The sequence below is a fragment of the Cyclopterus lumpus genome, chromosome 2, assembly GCF_009769545.1.
Source record: "Cyclopterus lumpus isolate fCycLum1 chromosome 2, fCycLum1.pri, whole genome shotgun sequence".
Taxonomy (NCBI): Eukaryota; Metazoa; Chordata; class Actinopteri; order Perciformes; family Cyclopteridae; genus Cyclopterus; species Cyclopterus lumpus.
The window spans coordinates 11269781-11297171 of record NC_046967.1 but is presented as its reverse complement, the minus strand read 5'-3'; the positions used below and the strand labels follow the sequence as shown (position 1 = coordinate 11297171).

The window sequence follows — 27391 nt, the reverse complement described above, 5'->3', positions numbered from 1 at the left end:
CAGCATGCTTGCAGGATGCAGGGAGAAGGAGGAGGAGCCAAAATGTCAAAGGTCACCTGACAAAAATGTTTGATCTGACTTTATCCTCTCTGCACGTCATCGACCACCTCTCTACTCCTTTTTCCTCGCCGGTATACATTCAGTCGGTGATCAGGTTAGAGACGGAGGGATGTGTACGTGCGCTCTAACACACTTCCTCCTCTCCGGGGTCATACATTTTAAAAAAAGAAGCAATATCGTGGTTTCAGCTCCTCCACAACATATTTTATTTAAGACGTTCCTTTGACAAACGACAAAATGAATTTTATTTAAATTGTTGTTTGGTGATCACTTAAGTCTTTAAACTTTTTTTTTTCCAACCATATAATTCTAAATTATATTCAATCTTCAACAAGATGTGGTCACACAGCGGTCCGGAGGAGTTACAAAAATCTAAAATATGGACGTTTTCAATATGAGCAATTAATACGTCACTTATATATATATGTAATTTATCGTCCTCATTCGGGGAGGTCAGCGGTCAAAGTTGCGTCTCTCAAAAAGTGAAACCTCTTTAATCTATTTCCTTTCAATCCACGCAGACTGTGCCTTGATTTCAAGTCATGTGTCCTCTTAAAATAAATCTCTAGCTCCATCTAGTGGACACCTGAACACATGCCAGTCTAGAGTCTGTGTGTCCCGACTTGATAGATCCAGTTAAGAAGCCCGCAAAACACTTTTGATATTGAAACCCAATCTCAGGACAAAGAGCTTCTGATTCCTGGTGTCATCGGACCCAACAGCTGCAGGGATGACTGCAGGGATGAGAATGTCAGAGCACCGGCAGCCTTAAATGGGCGCCAGTCGTGTGGCGCGAGTCCTCCAAATGACTCTGATATTCATTTAGCAAACTGTTAACTGCGCTTTTGTTTATTGACCCTGTACAAATGACTCAATATCAGTTCAAGGAAGTATGAGAGTGCATCTGCGTTTGCCAAGCCCCGCCCCCCCCCCCTGAAGCTATGTGAAGGTCACATATCCGAAACACGTCTGAGAACGCCTGTCGACACCGGATTCAACACTTGAAAATACTAAAAATAAGTCAATGTAAACATCTCGACGCGTGCTGATACGATTGGCTAAATTCGAGCGGTACATTTTCGTGAAGAGTGAAGTAAATCGGGGACGTTGACATTTCTGCATTTCTTCATCCTGTTTAACGTGGACGCGCATGCAAGAAAAATAAAGTGTTCCTCAAGAACTCAAGGACACACAGGGCGAGTAACTGATACACAAACAGTTCCTTTAACACACTGAACCATTACACAAACTGGCCATCGTATCTCAGAGAAAAACCCAAATTATAAACCCCCCTTGGGCTGATCCATCATCCATGGTGTAAGACATGTTTCTACAGCTTTAAAGTAACTGAATTAGAGGAAGCATCATAAGCTTTATTTATCCTTTCCTTGTGTAAAAAGCTGATTAAAACAGTTTCCTAACACCCTGATAGTCAGGATTCGACTTGCCGGATCCTCGAGGCTCAAATGCTTCCAACACTTGGTCAAATATTTTCCTTATCAGTGCCCCATACATCACTGAGAACAGCCTTCTTTAAAAACTTGTAGTCCATTCTCTGGCTCAAATCATTTACTCAAACTGATGCGACTCTACAGTTTGACCTTATTTATGGGTCAGCGTGACTCCAGGAGCTAAAGCAGGTGGTCTTCGGGGGGGGGGGGGGGGGGTTAACTCTGGATGTCTGTTGAGCCGAGTGATCCATAGCAGAGCCCGTCCTCCCCTCTATCTTTAGTGAGCCACTGTCTGTGAATGGGGAGCCTAACTTTATCTGGACCTCTGTCATCGAAGCCTGCTGGCTATTTTTAGGTGGTGGCTTGCAGTGGCAGCAGCTGTGAAAGCATTTAACCCCCCCCCCACCCCACCCCTCCCATTCCAACTCTCTCACTCTTTAGCTTGTTGGACAATGACAGTATCAGAGCTGACGCATGAACCGGGCGCTGTGGTCATTTCCCTCTCACGCCAAACCCCCCGGTAACCTGTGACTACGGGCCCGCTGAGTCTGGATGGAAGATTGACTTTTTCCTCACTTGCTCTCCCGACTGTCAGCGTAGAGGAGTTTTTGCCAAATGTGAGCCAGTAGGGGCATATCGGGGAATGTTTTGAGGACGTAAAGAAAACCTCACATCGCTGGCAGGATGCTTTAAAAGACACTCGTATCGCGGTAAGGAGAATGAATTGCTGATCATAAGAATGTAGAAATATCTTACATGCTACCCGGAGAGCTGGTTCCCCAGGACATGTGTGGTCCCCACGGCACGGACGCTTAATGCCAAAAGGAAGATGGTGACAGCATGAGGGAAACAAATGAGCCACACGAGAGGGATAACGCGCTGCACCGGCTGCTTCGTGATCAAACCAGAAGTCGTTGGGATGCAACGAGACGCGATCGAGAAAGAGGAAGTTTTGTCTTGTTTGGTGGCTGCAGACGTGCTATGTGGCACACGGTCGCTGGTCTTATTTTGGACAGACTACTTTATAAATACACTGTTCAGTGAGTTAAGGCACCAGCTGAGAGATAAATAAAGAGCGGTTTACCCATTGCTCAAAACCTACTGTACTAAACCACCACGCATGTGATAATCATCTTGCTATGCCGAATGAAATACACATTTTCTTTCTTTTACAGCTCCTCCAGAGGTACGAGGCTCTTACTGAGGCCATCCCACAACAGGAGAAATTCCTTCATTCAATCCACAGAGAGGCTGACTTCATCATGGATATATTTGGAGGTGCTCCTCGTGTTTTGGGCTACCCGCGACCTGTGGCGGCGCAGTGGGGCTCCGACGCCACACTGAGGTGCCAAATCAGTGGGGACCCTCGTCCCGAAGTGATCTGGGAGCGCAAAAACATCCAGATCTTTTCCGATGGACACCACGAGATCTCTGAGGACGGAAACGCGTACCTGCTGACCATTACTGGAGTAACTCTGCAGGATGCCGGCCAGTATATTTGCAAGGCCAAAAATAGCATAGGTGAAACGTATGCAGCAGCCTCCCTCAAAGTGGAAGGAGAGGCCCAGCAGCAGGAAGGGGGGCCAACGCAATTAGGAGTCAACGGTATGCAGCAACCAATGAAAGAAAATGGAGCGCTTGAAGGACACCAGAATGGCTACTGCACAGTGGAAGCTGGCGAACACGGGAAAGACAATGGAGAGGAGCTGAATGGAGAAGAGCTGAATGGAGAAGAGCTGAATGGAGAGGAGCTGAATGGAGAGCGCCAGCAGAAGTTGAGTGAAAAGCAAGAGGAGGTTGATTTAGCGTCGGATGAGAAACCTCGATTCCTCATCAAGCCGCTCTCGTTGCGCGTGGATCGGGGAGAGGACGCCGCCTTCTCCTGCAAAATCTGGGGCGCTCCTCTGCCCCAGGTGACGTGGGAGAAAGACGGGAAGAAGCTGAACGACGTCTTCGAGAGTGCACACTTCAGCGTGAGCGATCAAGAGGGCGGCTGGTTCCAGCTCAAGATCTACAGGACGCGCGTGCCGGACAAAGGCGTCTACACCTGCAGGGCCGTCAACTGCCGCGGCGACGCCTTGGCCGGCGCCGTCCTTCTCGTCGAGCGCGTGCCGGAACGAGAGGAGGGTAAAATGTCCTCAAACGGTCGTACCGGCAGTCAGTGGTCGCCGCAGCACGGGGGTGGGAGCCTCGGTTTGTCGAGGGTCATAGAGCCGCCTGTCAGAGCGTCCAAAGCCAAGAAGTTTGCGGTGGCTGAGGGGAAACACGCCAAGTTCCGCTGCTTCGTGACAGGGAAGCCCAAGCCAGACATCATCTGGAAGAAAGACGGGGTTCTCCTGGAACCCGGGAGACGCCATCTGATATTTGAGGACAGAGAGGGTTACTACACGCTGAAGGTGCTGTACTGTAAAGTGCAAGATACAGGACTGTATGTGTGCGCAGCTTCAAACGCTCTAGGACACACCCTCAGTGCGGTTCACCTGTCCGTCAAAGGTAGGAGATGGCGCCCTGCTTTTCCCGCAGCATTTCTAAATGTGAAAATGCTATATATCGTTGTTCAATGCAATTCTAAAAAACAATAAAAACAAACTAACTGCTAACTTGGCTGCACTTGTGCGGCTAACAGCTGGTGTGCATTGTTGAAAGGCATGGCATCGCCTTGTAAAGTGGCTAATTATTTTGTCCTAATCCCTTCATAATGGGCAGATAATTCCCGGTGTCAGATGCCTTTTCATGTGCTCAGCCCTGCACCGTGTCAGCTGCCTCTATCATTAAGTGTCCGTTTAGTCTCGGGGTCAACGTTTCAGTCCTGAATGTACTGATAATATAGAGTGGCATGACAGCTACTACTGTATCTATGTAAGAATCCTCCGCATGTTATTGCCATCACTTCAACTATCCTAACGCTGCAAATCACCCACTATTTATAAGTTAAAAACATCTACACTGACCCCGTTTCCGTTCTTCTTCAGGCCCAGCGGTGCAGTTCAGGCGTCCATTAAGAGACGTCGAGGTGAGGGAGAGGGATGTCGCCGTGCTGGAGTGCGAGGTGCCCGATGAGTCGCTCCCGTCCGCCTGGTACCTGGAGGACCAGCGGCTGATGCCCAGCAGTAAATACGGGATGGAACAGAAAGGTGCGACGCGAAGACTGACCATCCAAGACGTCGGGACGGACGACGACGGAGTTTATCTCTGTGAGATTCCAGATGGAGCCAAGAGCATCGCAGAGCTGTCAGTTAAAGGCAAGTTGGACTGAATGTGGGGGATGAAGGTGATTCATTTAAATACAGCAAAAAGAAAATTGTTGCGCAATACGTGAACGCGAATAATGTTTCACTCACAGGCGATATTGTTCGTAAGCTTTCCCGGAAGCTGGAGGTCCTGGAGGGTGAGAACGCGGTGTTCTGCGTGGAGGTGGAGAACGACGACGCGGAGATCCACTGGTTCAAAGACGGCTTGAAGCTCCACGAGACTCATCAGACGATCCTCAAGTCTTTCGGCAAAACTCACATTCTGGTTTTTGTCAACGTGGCCCATCGAGACTCGGGGGTGGTGACCTTCGTCGCCGGGAGATCCAAGACCTCGTCGCGTCTCAAGGTCAAAGGTACATCAACGCTAAAGAGGCTTTGAGTTTTAGCTCTTGAAATATGAACACTTATTCATACCCATTACATTCTTTGTCTTTTCCCACTTTTAGCCACAAAACATTGCCCTCCTATCTGCCCCGTGGGAGTGAAAATGGATGTGGACCGACCCAACAGCACCGTGCTCACCTGGGTTCCCGCAGCAAACACCCAGACCTCCACCCGATCCATCTTTGTCGTGGAGAGACAGGAAGCGGGCTCCCAAGAGTGGGAGAAGTGTTTCACCTCGGAGAACGCCGCCTCGGCGGAGATCACCAGCGACAGCGTGCCGTGCGAAGGCGACTACCGCTTCCGTGTCTGTTGCATCAACAAGTACGGGCGGAGCGGCCATGTGGAGTTCCCCAAAGCCGTCCACCTGGGTGAGGAACTGTGGAGTAGAATTGTACATGTGTTAGATAGGAGAGTGCCTTTAAAACACACAAACAGGAAAATAAAATACTTTTTTTCCCCATGTTTCCTTAGTTCCCGGTCCAAAGATCCGCGGTAGGCTCAAAGGCTGTGAGGTCGTGGAAGGAGAAGACGCTCACTTCTCCATCGAACTGTCCACCCCAATGGTTGCAACCTGGTTTCTGAACAGCGCTCAACTGCAGCACGGCGGTCGATACTCGGTCCAGCAGTCCCAAACACAGCACTCGTTGGCTATCCGGGAAACTAGCGCGACAGAGGACGCGGCAGAGGTCACGTTCATAGCCAACGGAGTCAGGGACTCAGCGGTGCTCAGGGTTAAACGTAGGCGTCGCCATCTGCTCTTCCTTTTATTGAGCCTGTGATGGATGCATTTATTTGGAGTTTACTTGTTGTGTTTATTTCTTCGCAGCCGCTGTGGTAACATTCAGTCCTCTGTCGGACTTAGACGGCAACAAGAAGGTGGACTTTAGTGACCCCATCGTTCTCTACTGTGAAGTCTCCCACCCCTTCGCTAAAGTAGCCTGGTTCAAAGATGGCGAGGAGCTCTGCGTGACCGATGGCCTCAACATCCAATCAGATGGCAACATGAGGAGGATTGTGATCCAATCAGCTGATGCATCTCACTCTGGAGTTTATTCATGTGAAACTTCAGGAGATGTCATCAAATTCAACGTGGACGTCGCAGGTAAAAGGTTTTAGAAAAGTCTTATTAGTTTCAAGGAGGCATCTCTGGTACCTTGCGTTCCAGCTGTTGATCCGTCCCTCTTTTCTCCGGTTTCTTTCAGGTCCCTCGGTGGAGTTCAAGCCGGTGCCAGAGGAGGAACTCCATAAGAACAGCATGGAGCTGGACCCCGTGGTGCTGCTCTGCCACGTCTCCACAGACGATGCCCAAGTCGTGTGGTAAGAAAAAATGAAATTGAAAATGATAATATTATATTGTATTTTTTAAACTCTAATCTCTTAAATGTATCTATACTTTGAGAGGCAGTTTTAAATGTCATTATTCTGTGTGTTCCCAGGTACAAGGACGGCTGTGAGATCCAGCCCACTGACAACATCACCGTGCAGGCAGAGGGCAGCATGAGGAGGTTGATCATCCGCTCTGCAGAAACCTGCGATGCCGGCAGCTACACCTGCCAGGCAGGAAACAATAGCATGGAGTACACCGTCAATGTCAGAGGTATAGATGGCTGTCTGACTGCTGTCGAGTAGCGCTTCCAAGACACATCGATTCGGTGGTGCGGAACATCTCTCACTCTTGCTTCCTCTCACTGCGAACACAGAGCCTCCCGTGATGATTGTGGAGCCAAAGGATGATATCGTGAAGGAGAGCTACATCTCAGAGGAGATCCACCTGCAGTGCGAGTTGTCTCGTACCAGTGGGAAGGTGCGGTGGTTCAAAGACGGCCAGGAGGTGGAGGAAGGCGACAACACCCAGCTGATATGTGAGGGTCCTTACAGGAGGCTGACCATCCTCAGCGGCTCGGTGGAGGATAACGGAGAGTATGTCTGCGAAACGGATGGCGACTCTGTCTTTTTCCAGCTAAGTGTCAAGGGTAAGACTGACATTTCCCTTAGTTTTCCCTCACTTCTAATAGAAATGTATGAAAGTGTTTAACCATCGCGTCTTCCTGCACCAGAGCCGCCGGCAAAATTTGTTTCCCCGAGTGAACCGGAGCTGGAACTGACTCGTTTGGCCTCCGAGAGGCTGCAGCTCAGCTGCGAGATCTCCCAGCCGGACGCCCCAGTCCGGTGGTACAGAGACGGCCTGGAGGTAGAGGAGGGTCAGAACTTGATCCTGGAGGTGGATGGGGCCCGGCGCCGGCTGGTTATACCCATAACCACTGTGGACGACACAGGGGAGTATGTATGTGACACTGATGATGACTCTGTGGCCTTCCTGGTCACCATTGCAGGTTAGAATGAGTACATTAGGGTAAATCTAAGACCTTTTAAATCACATTCTTTCCTCTTTAATGACTTTATTCCTGTTCATTTAGAGCCATCGGTGACGCTTACTCGTCCGAACAACACGCCTGACAAACTGGAGGGTTTTGCCGGCGAACCCATCGTGATGGAGATCCAGGTTTCCCGGTTAGGCGCGGAAGTCGTGTGGCGGCTGAATGGCAAAGAAGTAGAAGAGAGCAGTGACGTCACCATCACAGAGGACGGGCTCATCCATCGTCTGACCATCCACTGTCCCACCCCTGAGGATTCTGGGAAATACACCTGTGACGCTGTTGATGACAAAATCGATTTCCAGGTTAAAGTTTCAGGTAATGAGACAATATCAGCTTTGGAGATGCTTTCCGTCACCAAATGCAATTTAAAAAAAGACCACCATAATGTTATAATGTTATAATCATCAGAGCCTCCCGTGAAGATCCTGAGAAAGACAGAGATTAAGACACAACTTAAATCCATGGTTTCTGATGACATTGTGCTGGAGTGCGAGCTCTCCAGAGCCAACGGCGTCACCAAGTGGTTCAAGGACGACTGTCGCGTCGAGGGCGACGAAAGGTTCTGCGAAGAGGAAGAAGGTGCTTTCCGCTCATTGGTCATCCTCAACGCGGAACTCGGAGACTCGGGAGAGTACTTCCTGGATGCCGGAGACGACAACATCAGATTCAGGGTTACGGTGGAAGGTAGAGAGTCACGGGGGAGTGAATTGGATTAATTAAATGATTTTGTTTCATACTGTTCCTTAAATCTAATCGTCTCTTTATTCTCCTTTGCCTTAGAGCCTCCGGTGACAATCGTGGGCAACTCAAATGACCCAGACTACCAGGAGATGGTGGCAGGGGACGACCTGATCCTGGCCTGTGAGGTGTCCCGCGATAACGCCCCCGTCCAGTGGTACTGGAATGACAAGCTGCTTACCAGTGACCCCCGCACCTACATTGAGAGCTACGGCACGCTGAGGAAAATCATCATCTCAAATGTCCAGCACTCAGATTCTGGGAAGTACACGTGTGATGCTGTGGACGATAAGATGATCAACGTCGTCAGGATCCAAGGTGAAAACATCCCGCCGATGTCTCCGGAGATATGATTTAATCGATACGATTACCTCATATTTTTCTCCCGTTCCCCTTTCCATCAAAGAGCCCGCGGTCACGTTCGTGAACAAGGAGGACGACGTCGTCGTGACGGGATATGAAGCGGAGGGCGTGACCTTGACGAGCCACGTGTCCAAGGAGAGCGCTCAGGTGCGTTGGCTGAAAGACTGGACGCCCGTTGAAGGCGATCGTTCCCGAGCGCTCACGGAGGGCCACAAACGCACCCTAACCATCGAGCCTTTGAGGCGCTCCGATGCTGGCGAGTACACCTGCGACGCCAACACGGACCAGGTCCACTTCAGCTTGCTGGTAAAAGGTTAGAACTTCAGTTTCATCTTCTCATCCGACACAAAATATGAAACATTTCAGTTTGCACTAAAAAGCGATATTAATTTAGATTTCTTTCTTTTTTCATATCACAGAAATGAGAATCAAGTTCGTTCGGACACTCCGAGACACGGTGGCCCACGCCGACGGGATGGTGACCCTTCGCTGTGACGTGTGCAAGCCTAAAGCTGACGTCCAGTGGCTGAGGAATGGCGTGGAGTTGGTTCCGAGCAGGAGGTTCACCATCCGGGCGGACGGCGTTGAGCGAAGCTTGACCATCCACCGTTTAACCAGAGAGGATTCTGGGGAGTACACCTGCGAGTCCAGAGATGACCGGACCGTGGCGACGCTGAGAGTAGAGTGTAAGTACGCCTGCGCTCAGATTTGATGTCTTTTCTTCTGTGAGGTAGCAGGTTCATGAACCTCCTTGTGTCTCTGCAGTGCCTCGGGTGGTGGAGTTCCTCACGGAGCTCCACAACACCACTGTGCTCGAAGGCGAAGACGCCACCTTCAAGTGTGTGGTTTCCCCTGAGGATGTCCAGCTGCTCTGGCTCATGGACAATGAGGCCGTCACCCTTGGCGATCGTTTCCAGGCAAACCAGAACGGCCTGTGCCACACTTTGGTTATCAAGAAATGCCAGATGTTGGACTGTTCCAAGATTACAGCAGAGGCCGAGGGACAGATGAGCAAAGCCAGCCTCAAAGTTCAGGGTAACGACAAGAAAGGAAACGTTGTTTTACCAGAAGTGACAGCAGTTCATTGTAATATGTATTTCTGCCTCTCCTCCCTTATATTCAGAGGCTCAGGTCACGTTTACTAAGAAAATGGAGGCAGTCATGGGGGAAGAGTTTGGTGACGCCACCCTGGAGACAGAGATCAGCCTCGAGACGGGAGAGGTCCAGTGGATGAGGCAAGGCGTGGTCATCCAGCCCGGCGCCCGACACACGCTGGCCCAGAACGGCTGCAAACGCAGTCTGAGCATCCAAAACCTGACTCTGTCGGACCGGGGAACCTACCGCTGCGAGACTCTGCACGACCGGACGCAGGTCAAGCTCAATGTAGAACGTGAGTGGTCAGAGGTTGAATGACGCGTTGCCAGAGATGTTTGGACATGAATGTACCTTTTGCATGTTTGATAAAAGGACCGAAGTGATTTATTAACTTTTTAAAAATACGTTTGGAGACTTTGGAGATTCGTCTTGGAAACATTACAATAAGCAGGAGCGACTTTAATTCAGGAGTCGGTGTGGCGACATTGACACAGATCAAGGTAACTAGAGAAGAGAACATATCGTAGGTGCTTATCGTAGGTGTCACAGTGTGAAAAGATACTAAGAATAGCAGGATTAGACCTGTATGTGTGAAAAGGTTGAAACACAGTCATGCTGATGATATACAATAGTGTGCTGAATGACACTGTGAGAATGAACGATGGAGCACCTGCAGGTGTTGTTTTTTGTCTTGTGATAAACGGAGCTGGGTCTATATTTGAACCACCTTTTGTTGTCCTTGAAACACGGTGTTCCTACATTCATTATTTGTAGATCTGATACCATTCCTGAGAAGGAGTGTATTGTATCTATAAAGCGTTCCTCTCCCTCGTCTCCTCCAATCCAGCCCGTAAAATCTCCATCCGTAAAGGCTTGACTGACCAAGAAACCGTCGAACGAGAGACCGCCTCCTTCGAGGTGGAGCTCTCCCACACAGATGTGGAGGGGATCTGGCAGAAGGACGGCATCCGGGTGAAACCGAACAACCAGTGGCGGGTGAGCACCAACGGGCTCGTCCACGGCCTCACGCTGTCCAACCTCAGCCTGGAGGACACGGGCACCATCGTCTTCTCAGCTGAAGGGGTGCGCACAACTGCCAGGCTGACTGTCAAAGGTAAGCGTGGGCCTTTGGACTCCCTTGTTGGGTGTTGGTCGTTCACCAGGTGGTTGATCGGTCGGTTCATTGATTGGATTTGTTGAACCGACAGAGACTCCGGTGTCCATCCTGAAGACGCTGGCCGACGTCCGTGTGGAGGAGGAGTTCCCAACCACTCTGGAGTGTGAATTCTCCAGACAAAACATCGATGTCAAGTGGCTAAAGGTAAACCGATAACCGCTCTCATTGCTCTCGACTATGTGACGGGACGGCGACACGTTTTTAAAAAAAATACCTCCGTTCCTTTGCTCCCATGAATCAGAACGGGACGGAGCTGAAGCCGGGGAAGAACTGTCGGATCTACTCCATGGGCCGCAAGCGGTTCTGTCAAATCATGCAGTGCACCCCGGCTGACTCTGGAACCTACACGTGTGACACAGGGGATATCAACACCTCCTGTGCGCTGGAGGTTTATGGTATGTTTCCGAGTGAGTTGAGCCGGTTATGTATCTCCATCTGGAGGTTGCAAAGAGAAAGATGCTTTTGCTAAATCTGAATCTCTTTAATCACCTCACAGAGCACACGTTGGAGATAGTGCACGCCCTGGAGGACCTTTCCATTCAGGAGGACCAGAATGCTGTCTTCATGTGTGAGGTTTCCCTGGACAATGTTCCTGGGGAGTGGCACAAAGACGGCCACAAGATCCGGCCCACGAGCAGCATCAAGATCCGCACTGAAGGTCAGAAAAAGAAGGGTGTTGATTACAAATCAAAGGATAAAAGAACATAAAGTGTCTGGTGAAGGCCACCTTGAGCCTCCGTAACAGCTTCAATTTAGATTCTACAAGTTTGTTGTTGTTCTCCTCCAGGGACCAAACACTTCCTACTGATGTGTAACGTCAACGCTGAGGATGCCGGGGAAATCCGCTTTGTAGCCCGGGGTGTTGAATCTACAGCTGACTTAGAAGTAGAAGGTGGGTCAATTTTTTTACCTTGAGCGTTTACATTTTTAGGATGCCAACAGCGTGAAAATGTTCCAATACGACATTCTTAAAACGTTTCCTTTTTACTTCAGAACTCCCCGTTTCCATCGTAAAACCCCTGCGAGATCGAACCGCCCTGGAGAAACACCGCGTGATCCTGGAATGCACCGTTTCCACGCCGCGCTCCAGCGCCGCCTGGTACAAGGGCGGCGAGGAGCTGCTTCCCTCGGATCGAGTGGAGATCCTGGTCGACGGATGCTCCCACAAACTGGTGATCCGGCAGGTGGCTGTGGAGGACGAGGGCACCTACAGCGTTGAGGTCGGGGAGCACACGTGCACAGCCAAACTGATGGTGGAAGGTACGTTGGGTTGGGAGCTAAGGGCCTTTTGAGCTTATCTTATGTACCTCGTCACGATAACACTCGTCTCCCGCTGTGCAGCCCAATCCCTCGTCATGGTCGCAGAGCTCGAGGATGTGGAGGTAACCGAGCCCGAGGCCGCGTCCTTCCAGTGCGAGGTGTCCGTCGCCATAAACAAGCCTCCCCTTTGGACTCTGAACGGGGAGGCCCTTCAGCACGGCGGCGCCGTCCGCCTGGAAAACCACGGCACGGTCCACAAACTCACCCTGAAGCACACCAGCGTGGACATGAGCGGCGTGGTGAAGTTCACCACGGGCAAGGCCAAGAGCAGCGCCACGCTCAGCGTGACGGAAACTTAAAAGAGGAAGAGACAGAAAAGCAAGTGACTCTGAGACAAAGAAAGAAACTGACCGCAACAATGGGAATTGCCCATGTCCCCCAAAGCTTTTCGACATCCACTTCCTGTTTGGATAACCTGCATTTCCCGTTTCAAATTGAGGGAATTCAGTGACGCTGTTACACTTCTGTCAAGTTATTCCTTTTTTTTTTTTTTTACTGTGTAATCTATGATATTTATTTGCCTGATAAAGAGTTCTAATTGATTTACATTCTTGAAAATTCCCCGAATAAAAGAGTTGTTAATTGCATGGCGTCAAATATGTGTCATTTATGTTTTTCTGAATAAGGACACAAGCAATTTCGCAACATCTATAAATCACTGTTTAATAAACGGTGATATTTTTTGCGTAATCATTATAATGTAACTTTAAAAATCTGATTAATTTGTTATAAAGTGTATAATGTACCTGGTAAGCCGCCCAAAATCCGTAATCACTAATGTTATTTAGAGACTGAAGTTATTTAAGCCCAATTAAAAATGTAGAGAAGCTCACAGGTGTAATTAATGTGATTTAGCTAGGCTAGCCAGGTAAGTTAGCTGTTAGCTGTTAGCTGTAGACTAGCTTCCCTCAACAACATGAAACACAAATGTACTTATTATTTATTACGGTGTGTTGTAGACTAATTACAACTAGGATAACGTTATAAAAAGGTAGTTACTCTGTTCAGCATGTCCACCGCTACTTTACCGAGCCGTTGGTATTCACCGGAACGGAATGACCGACACTTCCGGTACGGTTATTTCAAAATAAGAGCGTCACAATGTTCAATATTCTTAAATGTAAAATATGGATAAATGAACACAGAAGACAATATAATCCGTTCTTCGTCTGCTGCTGTTTCTCATTTCTTCATTTGAAATGAAGTCTCATCTCGTGAGGAAAGAGCCTGAAGACGTTCAAATGAGGGATAAAAAGTATAAAATAAATACCCACAATTTACAGAATATTTTTGTCTCGTCTCTGTCATGCATATTTTATAGCCGATGACAATTTAAACACATGTACACATTGTACAATATGCTACAAACAAACACTTGTTGCTTAACTCAATTTACATTTTACAATTGGGATTCAACCCACGAGACAATGGTTGAAGACCGATGTCCATCACCACATTGTGTGTGTATGTGTGTGTGTTACACACTTACAGAACTAAGTCATATCACTCAAACAGATTTTATACTGTAATTCAATATGTTGGATTACAAAGGAACTCCTTAAATGGGCTGTAAAGTCAGCTTCAATGTTTTTTTACATGAAAGTTGTTCAACCCATTCTATCATTAAAAAGACATTGTAAATATGTTTTTTTTTTTCTAAATTAAAAAACATCATACATATACTCAGTAAACTGAAATGAATATCTGCCCACACGGAACATTTCATCGGGTGCTAGTTGTATTTTAACCAGTTGTAAAATAAAAATCATGCATGAAGCCCAAACGGTACATCATCACACAGAAAAGGAAAAGAACGCCAGCAGCTTCAACGTTTAAATAAATGAGTTTCTTAAATTCCACAATCTTTGTGTTTATTATACGTTGTTGTCCCTCACCTTGGTTACCGGTCAATAAAAGGGCTTGAGAAACGTTTGCATTCATTTGACTTTATTCTTTTAATTCTTTCATATAACAGTGGAGCATCTTCGAGAGCTGGGTGAACCAAGGCCGGATTTCATCCACACCAAAGATAGAAGAAACAAAGAAAATGGACAAAAAGGGGCAAACTGAAACCAAACACTGCATTTACAGACACGCATATACAAAAATATATATATATTTATTTATATTATACATATTTAAATAAATGTATGTATGTGTGTATATATATATATATATATAAAATATAAATATATACACACACACACACACACACAACAGAATAAATGTGTCAAAGACAACTTAATTTTTTTCAAACATATTCTGTATTTAATGTAAGACTTTAAAGCCCCAGCTGATTACATATTTCAATCAATTATTCTTTTATTAGTTGTACTTGTTATGCCTGTAACTATAACGTCACCTGCTGCACCAGAATAAATAAGTAGCTCCTGTTCAGATTATCGATCAACAACAACAACAACAACAGCTCAGTCTCTGTCCTCAGCTTGCAGGCAAGAAGGCAGACACAAGACCAGCCGGTACCTTCGAACAGATTTGTCCGATGCCGCTCGGCGAGACCGACCTTTGCCAGAGTTTGGACTAGCCTGGACTGGCCTGGCACGGTCCGGTCCACTTGCAGATGGAGTCATGACACCAGAGCGATCCACACTCCTCACGGGAGACGGAGAGGCCCCGGTCCGTGCTCCTGGTCTCCGCTCGGCTGGGGTCGGCTCCGGCCGGATGCTCATCTGTGATTGGCCGGCTTCTGTTTCCGACTGTTTTCTGACCAGCCAGAGTGGCTGACTGGGCTCATGGGTCTGAAGGTGTGACGGGTGCAGAGGAGAGTAGCCGTCAGAGGTGGAGCTACATGAAAAACAAAAAGTTAGATTTTACAAGTTGTGGAAAATACATTTCAACATATTTAAGTCAATTCTGAGGCTTGCATTTGGGGTGTATCCTACCAAGTTTATCTCTGTGGTGCAAAGGATTTACTTTTAACCAACAGAGGAAGACTGGATGTGAGAATATGCAGTACTTTGAATCACCGAGTCAATCTTACCTGTTGAAGGATGTCTGAAGGGAAGAGGAGGGTGAGGAGTAAGTGTTGTGTTTATGTGGGCTTGCCATGGTCACGTAGTCATCCTGAGGCAGCACAGGCGAACTGTGGCTTCCTGGTGGCGACATCATCATCATCATCATGTAAGCCTGGTCCTCACCTGGCTCCCAGCTCTCCATCCCGCAGGCCGCGACACTGCAGCGGTGCCCCGTCGCCACGGCAGCTCTTCTGCAGTCGCTTTCCTTCCCTCTGTTCACCGGGAGATGTTGGTCCATCTTCATTTCCATGTAGCTGCCGGCCTCAGACACGGAGCTCAGAGGGGACTCGGCCTCCGTTTTGGGCGGCTCGAGGTAACATTTGGTTGGACTCGTCCCGAAGGGCAGGGCCAGACGGGAACCAGGTGGCCTCGCACTCACCAGTTTGTCTCTGTGTTTGGGTCTGCAGCGTTTTAAAGCCAGAAGGGTTTGAAGCGGATTGTGGTTGGAGGTCGGCGAACGGCTGAAGTCGGGAAGAGCTCGCAGGGCCCTGACCGTCTCACGCACCACCTCGTGAACGTGCTGGGCGACTGCTGGGTTTCCTGTGCAGAGCAGACAACAGAAGTCACGGCTCTGCGGCGAGGCAGCAACGAGTGAGACTAGCACATCTTGTAAGGTCTTCCATTACCTTGGTCCCGCGCTTCCATCCAGATCTCTCCGGGACCGTTCGGCGCCGACCTGCCGAGCTCCAAGTAGAACGAGCCATCCAAGTGACCGAAGCGCCTCACGCTCAGCAACGGTATCGTAACCGACGGCAGATTACTGCACGCGGCCACTCGGACCAAGATGAGGGACGTGGCCGTGAGGCAGAGCCGGCTCTCCCCGGCCAGGGACTTGGAGCAGCCCAGACCTATGGGCTTCACCGTGACGGGCCACACCTTAGACGCCGGTGAAGGGAGCAGAGACCGGGCAGGGATATTTAATGAAGAGCTGGTAGCACTTAAAAGTTACATCAAATTCTGCACACTGTCCCTTTAAATCTAATGCAGTTGGAAAAATAAATAAAAAGTCTGACCTCTTTGAAGAAGCCAGCGGAGGGCAAGGTGCAATACCCGTCATCCTCTTCATCAAACACTTCGCCATGTTCTTCATCCTTCCGCTCCTCCTCCATCAGTTTCTTAATGGCCAGATACCAGTCTTCTTGTTCCCACTGGTCCTCCGCCACCAGCACCATGGTTTGATCCTTGGCATACAGCGCCACCGTGTGGCCTTTCCTAGAACTGCCACTCCGACTCACACCAAGGCAGCACCTCAGGTAAATCACCCTGTGGGAGGAAGGAAAGAATGCAATGTTTCTGCAGTTTATGGTGAAACCAATGATCCAGTAGGGTCCATGGACCTTTAAAGCTTCTTGATCTGGTTCAAGTGGCTTCAACCTACCCTTGCTTGTTCGAGCCAAACAGCGTAGCTTTACCGGCAGACTTCTCCACCGCGGTGAACTTCTCCTGGTTCTTGTACCACTCGAGCCGGCTCGGCCCGGTGTGACTCCCCGCCCTCAGGACAACATATCTCCTGCGGTTCCGATCCAGCTTCCCCAGGTAGCCCTGCTTCACCACGTCGCTCTGCGGCCCGGAGGAGGTCAGGAGGGCGCCGGTCAAAGGGAGCGTGACGCCGGAGGTCTGGCCGGTGCAGAAGAGTTCCTCGTAGAAACGAAACGGAGGACTCGACTGCGTCTCCTCGCGATCGCTCATCCAGGGAGACCTCAAAGGGGATTCAGCTGGCAGCCATGTTTGGGTGGAGCTGCAGCTGGGGGACGACGGAGGGGAGCTGGAAGCAGGTACAGGTCTCTCTTGGTCGGCACACCTGCTGTGACCTTCTGCCATTTCATTCATTTCAAGCTCAACACCTGAATCATGCACACAGGAGGAAGAAGAACGACACACATTGAAAAGAATTGAAAACAATGAAATTGGTTCATTTCAACTGGTTGTATTATAATTTTAAAAAGAGTTTTCCAACAACATTACTGCTTTTAAGTCGTCTCCCCTTCACTGATCCAAAAGTAATATCCACAAATGTTAATAGTTCAAATTCAGGCCCATAAGATTATTTTTTGTTTATCATATAAGGCACATTCACAAGCAATGTTGCAGGGTAACGTTCGACATTCAGTCCTTACATTAGATTTACTTTGGTTAAATCAAAATATAAATACCCCAGAGTCTCTGGTGTCAAACATTAAATTGTGATTTATTTCTGAGCAAACATTAATGTCAAATTATATGATGACCTAAAGAAAAGCCCAAAAACAAGTAACTTAATCGAGAAATAATATGTGAATAAATTATATATTGATGAGTAGCAGCCTGGAGTCGTAAATACATTTCATAGAGCAACAACAGTAAACTCTTTCGGAATAGTGTTTTTAAATAAAACACGACAAGTATTACACAAATTAATGCATTAAATCACTAAAAATGTGTTTTGCAGTCCTATGAACTGAATGAAGGGCACGAGGGCACCGGAAACTACCAGCAGTTAATTGGAATCACGCTAATTAATTAATTAATTAATGAAGTGTCGCTTTTCCCCACAAATATTATGACAAAAGAAAAGTTGAATTAAAACTCACCTGAAACGGTCGCAAGTGCAAACATTACACCGGGACACACGCGCCGCGTCGCCGGCGTCTCATTTCCGGCTGCCGGTACAAGCCCAACACCGATTTCCGAGCTTATTTCCCCGTTAAAACACCGGTTCGTCCGCTCAGGTGCGAACCGGGCAGCGTGCCGAGTCGCGCGCGTGTGTCGTCGTCGCGGGAGCGCGCACGGCGTGACGCAAGGACGAGGCCAACGAGACGTTTTGTGACACAAAAGTTTACGGTTTAAAATCGATTTAATCTTCTTTGTGGAGTTCATTAATTTAGATAAATGGTGATGACGTTTATAGTTTATGGACATTTAGAGATTTAGAAACAATTGTTCTGAAATGTTTCCTTAATTATTAATGATTTGTGTTATTTTTAGCTGTGTTTTAAGCATTGCAGACAGTTATACTAAGATTACGTTATTAAATGCAAGTCAAGAAAAATGTTTTCCGTTTCTTTAATGAAGAATGCCTATAATATAATAAAAAATAAACCACTGTTTATCTCTTTACCACTGGCTATAAGTCTTTTTAAGATAAAATAAACTTAATAACAGCACTGCATTCCTACCAACAGCAGTACAAATGACTACAGCCTACAATAAATAAACAAATAAATACAGATAAGTGAATTTACCAAGTGAGTGGTTCTAATTTGACAGCAATCGGGTGCAAAGACGTGGGAAATGACTCATAATGTTGACAGCACTTCCTTCTGTTGAAATAATTGTGTGGAACCGTTTGGTTTCTGCACATTTCAAAACAGTCACTTGGCGAACGCAGTCACAGCCTCCTGGATCTCGCTCTGTCCCAGGATGTCTCTCCTCTGGGCCGTCCTCTCTCAAGTCCTCAGCTGGACGGGCCTCTGCCGGGTACTGGTCGTGCTCGGTACGGCACTGGGAGCCCTGGTTTCGGTTTGGACGGCGAGGCTGTTGGTGCGACACGTCTGGTTCACGTGCCGGCTGTCCTGCTTCAGCAAGCCGCATGCCGACTCCTGGCTGTTAGGCCACCTGGGACAGGTAGGAGACACGCACCTGGGGAGGCGCTGACCTGCAGTTATGTGATTGTCAGTTTAATCAGGGATCCATTGCGCAATCGACCTCATCTGTCGCCTTTAAAGTGCGATGCCGTTATTGTAACAATCGAGTGTTGAAACAAGGCATAAGGAAATCTAACCGTCGATGTGTCAGGTGTTCTCTGTGTCGCAAGGTTTCCTCCCTGTGGTTCATTTCCTTTTCATCGCAACACAAATTCACTGAAGTCACGATGCATTGCGTAACGTTTCGTTTTGAACCGCGCCGAAGATGCAGAGCTCGGAGGAAGGCCTCCTGCAGGTGGACGACTTGGTGCGGACGTACACGCACTCCTGCAGCTGGTTCCTCGGCCCTTTCTACCACCTGGTCCGACTCTTCCACCCCGACTACGTCAAACCGCTGCTCATGGCACCTGGTACTGTATAATTACTGGAAACCGACTGTTTGGACGCCACCGATACAACATTTCCACGTGCTGTTCTTTTCTCCCTCCATCCAGCCAGCGTTACAGTGAAAGATGAGCTCATCTACGGCCACCTGCGTCCGTGGCTCGGTGAGTCAATATGCAAAATGAAAGTGTAGTGAAAGACTTTTAAAAATGTTATTTACCTTCATCCTGCACCTCCAAATCCGCTCCTCCTCTCAACCGTCCCAGGACAGAGCCTGTTGCTAAGCAACGGGGCGGAATGGTCTCGCAAGAGACGACTGCTGACTCCGGCTTTTCATTTCGACGTCCTGAAGGACTACGTGGCCAAGTTCAACTCCTCCACCGACACCATGCACGTAAGACACGCCGAGAAGTTGATGTACGTTCACGCCTGTGAGATGTGTACACATAGCTTTGATATCAGGCAGACTAACTGCATGCACTGTTGCATCGTTCCTGCGTCTCTCAGGATAAGTGGCGCCACTTGGTGGCAAAGGGCACGGCTACTATGGAGATGTTCGACCATGTCACTCTGATGACACTGGACAGTTTATTGAAATGTGCCTTCAGCTACAAAAGCGACTGTCAGTGGTGAGGACGCGCACATCGTTTTAAAGAATGTACTCCGGAGTACATCCGATTCCTCTATCTTCTTCTTCTTTTCCTTTTCCTCTTTCCAGGTCGACCAGCGAGTACGTGTCCGCCATAGTGGAGCTGAGCGAGCTGGTAATAGACCGTCGGCAAAAGATTTTGCACCACTGGGACTGGTTCTACTGGAGAACGGAGCAGGGAAAGCGCTTCAGAAAGGCCCTCGGCACTGTGCACAGGTGTGACCTTCTGACCTTTATGGATGCAGTTACGATAGAAGGACCTTTTAAGTCCAGCCGGAAACGTTTTTACTGTAACGTATCGTGTTCTATCGTAACGGCTTCTTGTTTTCTACATTTGGGTGAAACCTGGTGTTTGCAGGTTCACCAGGGAGGTGGTCCAGAAGCGTCGAGCGCTGATCCGCCAGCAGACGGGTACAGATTCGTCCGCGGCACGGCGGAGAAAGAAAGATTTTGTGGACATCATACTGGTGTCGAAGGTAGCAGAGAAGAAGAAATAAGAACGAGAGGTGGAGAGAGACGATAGACTGAAGCGTGATTCCGTATAATTGCAGGACAAAGATGGACGAGGACTCACCGATGAGGAGATACATGCGGAGGCCAACACCTTCATGTTCGCAGGCGAGAGAGTTAAAAACACAGCACTCAGAATGAGTCACAAATACACAAGTTGACACCCACTGAGAGTGTTGTCCCCCCCCCCCCCCCCCCCCTCCCCCCTCCTCACAGGTCACGACACAACAGCCAGTGCGATCTCCTGGACGCTGTATAACTTAGCACGCCATGAGCACTATCAGGAGAAATGCAGGCAGGAGGTGACGGATCTGATGCAAGGACGAGACCGGCATGCGATGGAGTGGTTAGAAAACACACACACACAACCTCCATGAGCATTTGATTGTAATTTCCTCTGAAATAAGGCCATTTAAACTCTTTATTTAAAGGGAGGATCTGTCCAACCTTCCCTTCACCACCATGTGCATTAGGGAGTCTCTCCGGCTGCACGCTCCTGTGCAGGCTGTCACGAGGAAGTACACCCAGGACATGGCACTGCCGGGGCACCGGACCGTACCAAAGGGTGACAGGGGGAGGGACTCTTGGCTCTCTTGGAAGTTTTTAGACGTTACATTCTCAACAAGTTGTTTTCTATCTGTGCTTCCTCCCAAGGGGCCATCTGTTTGGTCAGTATTTACGGCACACACCACAACCCTGCCGTTTGGACCAACCCTCATGTAAGAAATGGAAGAAGACACATCTTTAGGTTTCTGTTCACTCTGTCGGGTTTTTTTGAGCCGTTTGATTTATTCTCTTCCAGGAGTTTAATCCCCTGCGTTTTGGCCCCGAGTGCACAGCGGAACGGGCTTCTCACGCCTACATCCCCTTCTCCTCGGGCCCCAGGTACTGAGTCCTCATTGCCGTGAGGTAATTATAGGATCTGACATGATGAGGAGACAAACACGTGCACGTGTTCACACAGGAATTGCATTGGGCAGAAATTCGCCCTGGCGCAGCTTCGAGTCGTCGTGGCGTTGACCCTGCTCAGGTTTCGCCTGACCCCGGGGGTGAACCCTGAACTCGGGCCCAGGTCTGGGGGAGTTCGCCGTCTCCCCCAACTCGTCCTGCGTGCGGAGGGAGGTTTGTGGCTGCAGCTGGAGCCTCTGGAGGAGTTGCAGGATGACTGACACCTCACAGAAACAGAGGTTCAGCCCTGGTCTGTGTGTTTAAGTCTCTAAATCTATGTGACATTTGTTAGGCTTCATGACTCTTTTATGATCACTTTTCAATGAATTTTATATAATTTGCATGTAATATTGTTCTAATACATGATTGTTGACTGTATTAAGTTGTTTTTAGAAATAATTATCCTCATCCTTAAACTCTCCTCAGGCAGAAGAAAAGGTAATATCTGTATTTGAATTTAAGAAGAAAGATCAACCTAGGGATAACATTGCAGGCCATTGCAATACTAATATAATAATAATAAAGAAACATATTTAGGGTCTGTAGCAGAGTATAACTCCTCTTTGCTAACAAATAAACAACTAATTGCATACTAATGACAACATTTCTATGGATAAATGATAAATGATGCATGTATTTCAGCTCTATTGTTCATCAGATTACATACGTATGTTGTAATTAAAGTATGAAATGGAGCCTATTGATTGTTGTTGTTGTTGTTTTTTGGTTTTCTGACTGCAGTAACAACCTCTGGCCACTGGGAGGCGGAATAATGCCGTTTTGTATTGTTGTCTGTATAAAGATGTATTATTGTTTTTATCCACTTTTCCAGAAGTGACTAACTCGCATCTCGGGTGAGCATGCAACAATGAAAAATAAATGTCCATGTATTTGTTAATATAATGCATGTCCCGGTGGAGGCGGAGACACCGGGGACCTGTGGAGCCGGTTGTTTCACTTCACTCTTTCCTCCCGGTTTCCGCCCCACGCCAGCGGGCTGTGCGTTGAACCAGCACGCGCACCGGGGCCGATAAACCACGTTATGCGCGTGTCGTTGTTGACGGTCCAACCGACGGAGGAGCGAGATGTGTGCGCGCGAGGCGTCCGTGCGTTTGGCCGCTTGGTCGTGCGTTCTGCTGGCCGTCGTGTGCGCGGACTCCGGTAAGGCGGTTACGTTACGTCACTGCTCGCGGCCACGGTTATTTAACACGGTGGAAAAAAGTGTCGTTTTGTGGGTCGGGAAACAAAAAAGAAGGTGTGTGCGCGTGCACGTTGTGTCGCACTACCGTGTGTTACCGGAGCCGTGGCCCCACCCAATGTTCACCAGTTAGGACTCAAGTAGAGCAGAATAGATCAGAAGAAAGTAGAAATATAACAGTTAGAAGTACAGTAGAATAGAGTAGAATAAAGTAGATATATAACAGAAGTACAATAGAATATAGTGAGAAGAAAGTAGAAATATAACAGTTAGAAGTACAGTAGAATAGAGTAGAATAATGCACCATAAAACATAAGAGAGTAGATATGTGTTCAATAGAAACATGTTGTGCAACAGTTAGGACTCAAGTAGAGCAGAATAGATCAGAATAAAGTATATATATATCAGTTAGAAGTACAGTAGAATAGAGTAGAAGAAAGTAGAAATATAACAATTAGAGGTACAATAAAATAGAGTAATATAACAGTTAGGAGTTGAGTGTCGTAAAGCAGGGTAAAACCTTGGAAAGTTCGGAATAGAACAGAATAGAATAGATAATAGTTGAGCTGAGAAGAGACGACAGGAAAGTAAGAACAAAAGAATGAAATACAGACTGCAACGAGGAGCTGAAGGCAGAGAACGTGCTGAGCTTCTGTTTGTCCTGCAGAGATTAACGTCTACGGGAAGCTGGGCGGTGAAGTCCTCCTCAAGCCGGGTAACGCCTCCGTGACCGCCGCCGCCGGCGCCGCCGCCGCCATCTGGACGCACGATCAGAACATCGCCATCGACTTCGATGGGGCGGAAACAGTTCGATATCGGCAGTTCAAAGGTACGCCGCCGGGGGCCCCCCGAGTTCAGTGTGTGTTTCACGATCGCTCGACCCTGAACGCGGCGTCGAGGTTTAAACCCCCACTTCCTGTCTGCGTTCGCCCCCCCCCCTCAAGAACGTGGGAGCCTGAACCCGAAGAACGGAGAGATGACGATCACGGGGCTGACCCGAAGCGACAGCGGGCTGTACACATGCGAGGTCAACGGCGTGCTCGCGAGTCCGAACCTCCGCCTCCTCGTCATCTGTGAGTGTGTGGAGGTGGAGGTCCTCCTCCCACCTGGAGGGGCTTTAATCGGGGAAATCAAGACGCCGGATCTGAGTACCGTCCGCTTCTTTCAGCTGCCGTCCCGAAACCCACCGTCGGCAAATCCTGCGACGAGGAGAGCTGCACTCTGACCTGTGACGGGGACACCGCGGGCGCCGGCCCGGTCACCTTCAGGTGGAGGTCGGACGGCGAGTCCACGACTGGATCTCAGGCGCTGCACATCACGAAGGTAACGTTCTGGTGTACTAACCCTATAACCCTCTCGGACCCACAGGTTTAATTTCTTGCACTAACATACATACATACTATGGAGGACAGAAAATGACAGTATAAATAAATAAATAAATACAGGAATAAATAAATGAAGAAATACAGAAATGTAGAAATAGATTTATTTAATGATGTCCTGTTGATGTATCAACTTATATTTATTCCTGTATTTATTTATACATTTATTTAAGCATTTATTTATTTATTCCTGTATTTATTTATACATTTATTTAAGCATTTATTCCTGTATTTATTTATACATTTATTTATTTATTCCTGTATTTATTTATACATTTATTTATTTATTCCTGTATGTATTTATTTATACATTTATTTAAGCATTTATTTATTTATTCCTGTATTTATTTATACATTTATTTATTTATTCCTGTATTTATTTATACATTTATTTATTTATTCCTGTATTTATTTATACATTTATTTAAGCATTTATTTATTTATTCCTGTATTTATTTATACATTTATTTAAGCATTTATTCCTGTATTTATTTATACATTTATTTATTTATTCCTGTATTTATTTATACATTTATTTATTTATTCCTGTATTTATTTATACATTTATTTAAGCATTTATTTATTTATTCCTGTATTTATTTATACATTTATTTATTTATTCCTGTATTTATTTATACATTTATTCCTGTATTTATTTATACATTTATTTAAGCATTTATTTAGTTATTCCTGTATTTATTTATACATTTATTTAAGCATTTATTTAGTTATTCCTGTATTTATTTATACATTTAGTTAAGCATTTATTTATTTATTCCTGTATTTATTTATACATTTAGTTAAGCATTTATTTATTTATTCCTGTATTTATTCATGCATTTATTTATTTATACTTAAGTCATTTTCTGTCCTCCATAACATACATCCACCATTGAACCGTATAATATATATATACATAAATATATATATACATATATATATATATATATATATAAATATATATATGTATATATCCCTGAAGGACGGAAGTTCGGGATTCAAGGAGTTCAGCTGCGAGTTGGAGAATCCGGTCGGCCGGGAGCGTAGCCAACCCGTCCCCAACCCTCTCGCCTCCACAAGTGGGTTATTACCGGTGTCTCGTCTTCATAATACCCCCCCCCCCCTATGATGTGTTATTACGCCGTAATAACAATGTTTGTTTTAGGTCCCGGAGGAAAGCTGAACGTCTCCACGGGAGTCACGGTCTTCATCGCTCTGCTGGTCGCCGTGCTGCTGCTGGTCGCCGTTCACAGGTTTAAAACAGGTGAGAACTTGTTGTATTTCCATTTTTTTTTTTTATTTTTTTTTTTAAATCAATAATAGCAAAATAATATTTGCATCGCATTAAGAATCGTTCTGTTTTGTTTTCTCTAGGAATGTGGTTCTTCCAAAAAAGTAAGAAATCCTTTTAAAGCCTTTTTTTTAACGTTTGACCCAAAATACTAAAGAGGAGTTATTGTTTGCCCTCTCTCTCTGGTGCATCATGGGAAATGTAGTATACTGCCCCGATTCTACAGCGTTGGTTATACAAAGCAAACACTTTGACATATCTTCTCCTGTAATTGTCTCCCTGCAGCATCCATGCCGTGGGAACCAAGTTAGTGAATTATAAATCACATTAAATTGACCTTTTTTACAGATTTGTTGACTTGTAATATAATATTACTGTCCTGTCTCCCTTCGTCACAGACTTCTGGAGGAAGAACGAGATGCCACGTAAGTTTGAGTCCGTTTGCTCCATTTCTTTTTTTTGTCAAATGTTTTTATTATGATGGAAAGATTAACGTCCATATGTCTATATCATAAATACAGCAAGAAATGCTGCTGCATCTAATGGCACCTCTGCTCAAGAGAATGGGCAAATAGACGGTAAGAGACAATCTGCTGTAATTATATATACAGTGTATATAAATATATAATATATATACTGTATATATATATATATATATGTATTTATATATATAGTGTATATATACATATTTATATATATATATATACGCTGTGTATATATATATATTTCTTTATATAAATGTATATATTTATTTATATATAAAAATATATATATTATATATATATTTTGTTTTTAATATATATATGTATTTATATATATAGTGTATATATATACATCTTTATATATATATATATACACTGTATATATATATTTCTTTATATAAATGTATATATTTATTTATATATAAAAATATATATATTATATATATATATATTTTGTTTTTAATATATATATGTATTTATATATATACAGTGTATATATACATATTTGTATATGTAAATACACTGTATGTATATATATATACAAATATATTTATATATATATTTTTTATATATACAGTATATACATATATATAATTATTTTTTATATATATATATCTGCAGTGTGTAACTATGCTTTCGTCCTTTGCAGAGGAAACACCGTTGTCATAGGGATCAAAGGGAAGTCCGGACCTGTCGTGTGTCAAACATACTTCTTTTTTCATTTCCGTCCCCGCCGGCACACAATATTATACTCGACTTGTTTTTTTTATTTTTAATATGACTTTTAAAAAGTATTTTAAAAAATAAGAACGATCCGCCACGAAGCCTGGCTCCCGTATTGAGATGGTTTCTTTTTTGTATCTGTAGTGCATAAACATCCGTTTATCCAGCTGCTATATTAACCTTTTTATGTAGTTATTTATCATGTGCAGAAACGAATGTTACGAGGCTCAATGAGGGGGCCTCAAAGTTTAGACAATACCAGGAAGTGGCCCCCTTTTCCTGACACCGACTGGTACCTCCAGGTCCGGTGTGGGGAGGAACCGGGCCGAAGAAGGGACGCCCTTTGTGTGTTTTGGGCCAACAGGCGGCTCATTGTCCTCAGTGTTCTGCTTCACTTGCGCTTGTGTGTTTAAAAATGGGAGGACAGGTGTGTGTGTGTGTGTTATTCTTAGTTTCGTAACTAGTATAAAATACTTTGCACTTCAACGCAGCTGAAAGCATTAGCTTTCGGTAAAGAAAGTCCCACTTATTAAAGATCAAATTAGTCTTAGTCGGGAGTTGTTAGCGTGGTATTTATTGTGGCTTGAAGTGTTTCGGGATATAAAGAATGTCTACGTATAAATTGAGTGTTTTTATATGGGATGCATTTAATAAAAGCACTGAATATCGACCCCTTTTTAAAAAAATATTTCTTTATCAAATAAACAGCGAAATAAAGAAAGTTGAACCACTTGAGGGCAGCAGGTGATGAGCCGAGTGTGTTTTATTGCCAAAAATAAAAAAATAAGCTTGTGGTGCAAGTAACTGAGTGAGTGGTCGTCTGATGAATCATCGCTTCGGGGCCAAAGTACGAGAATGGAGAGCGACCTCTGACCTCTGAGTCTCCTTTCTGGGTCGTGAACACGAAGGTTTGATCACATCTGAATAAACAGCTGACTGACTGGGAGGG

At 46.2% G+C, this 27391-nt stretch overlaps 4 protein-coding genes across 7 annotated transcripts; 3 read left to right on the top strand and 1 right to left on the bottom strand.

Moving 5' to 3' along the window:
• Positions 1-2773: 2773 nt before the first annotated feature.
• LOC117742381 (obscurin-like protein 1) lies at positions 2774-12630 on the top strand. Its single transcript, XM_034549657.1, has 23 exons — positions 2774-3116; positions 3243-4004; positions 4484-4753; positions 4855-5115; positions 5209-5514; positions 5618-5884; positions 5973-6248; positions 6349-6463; positions 6583-6743; positions 6847-7119; positions 7204-7479; positions 7564-7839; positions 7933-8208; positions 8305-8580; positions 9391-9660; positions 9749-10015; positions 10568-10834; positions 10929-11041; positions 11139-11292; positions 11394-11555; positions 11685-11789; positions 11891-12157; positions 12239-12630. The coding sequence occupies exons 1-23, from the start codon at positions 2774-2776 to the stop codon at positions 12514-12516; spliced, it is 6021 nt and encodes a 2006-aa protein (XP_034405548.1). The 3' UTR covers positions 12517-12630.
• A 1859-nt stretch (positions 12631-14489) lies between these two features.
• On the bottom strand, positions 14490-18617 carry LOC117742493 (insulin receptor substrate 1-like). 2 transcript variants are annotated; one of them, XM_034549918.1, is made up of 6 exons: positions 17823-18617; positions 16631-17096; positions 16266-16515; positions 15879-16128; positions 15219-15792; positions 14490-15022 (listed from the first exon to the last, which is right to left on the bottom strand). In XM_034549918.1, the coding sequence occupies exons 1-6, from the start codon at positions 18148-18150 to the stop codon at positions 14647-14649; spliced, it is 2244 nt and encodes a 747-aa protein (XP_034405809.1). In that variant the 5' UTR covers positions 18151-18617; the 3' UTR covers positions 14490-14646. The 2 variants fall into 2 exon arrangements, with proteins under 2 accessions (XP_034405809.1, XP_034405819.1); XM_034549928.1 differs by lacking the exon at positions 17823-18617 and having other exon boundaries at positions 16631-17152.
• Positions 18618-18625: 8 nt separating this feature from the next.
• On the top strand, positions 18626-22066 carry LOC117742554 (cytochrome P450 4F3). 2 transcript variants are annotated; one of them, XM_034550061.1, is made up of 13 exons: positions 18626-18855; positions 19147-19285; positions 19370-19423; positions 19526-19653; positions 19767-19888; positions 19978-20124; positions 20267-20384; positions 20460-20526; positions 20635-20764; positions 20850-20983; positions 21073-21137; positions 21221-21303; positions 21383-22066. In XM_034550061.1, exons 1-13 carry the CDS (start codon positions 18652-18654, stop codon positions 21585-21587), a joined length of 1596 nt encoding a protein of 531 aa, XP_034405952.1. In that variant the 5' UTR covers positions 18626-18651; the 3' UTR covers positions 21588-22066. The 2 variants fall into 2 exon arrangements, with proteins under 2 accessions (XP_034405952.1, XP_034405944.1); XM_034550053.1 differs by having other exon boundaries at positions 19141-19285.
• Positions 22067-22203: 137 nt separating this feature from the next.
• Positions 22204-27215, top strand: LOC117742889 (sialoadhesin-like). 2 transcript variants are annotated; one of them, XM_034550541.1, is made up of 11 exons: positions 22204-22220; positions 22360-22527; positions 23232-23393; positions 23509-23637; positions 23733-23887; positions 24929-25025; positions 25112-25210; positions 25321-25341; positions 25586-25662; positions 25759-25815; positions 26369-27215. In XM_034550541.1, the coding sequence occupies exons 2-10, from the start codon at positions 22452-22454 to the stop codon at positions 25810-25812; spliced, it is 870 nt and encodes a 289-aa protein (XP_034406432.1). In that variant the 5' UTR covers positions 22204-22220; positions 22360-22451; the 3' UTR covers positions 25813-25815; positions 26369-27215. The 2 variants fall into 2 exon arrangements, with proteins under 2 accessions (XP_034406432.1, XP_034406439.1); XM_034550548.1 differs by lacking the exon at positions 22204-22220 and adding an exon at positions 25523-25543 and having other exon boundaries at positions 22263-22527; positions 25636-25662; positions 26369-27214.
• Positions 27216-27391: the final 176 nt, after the last annotated feature.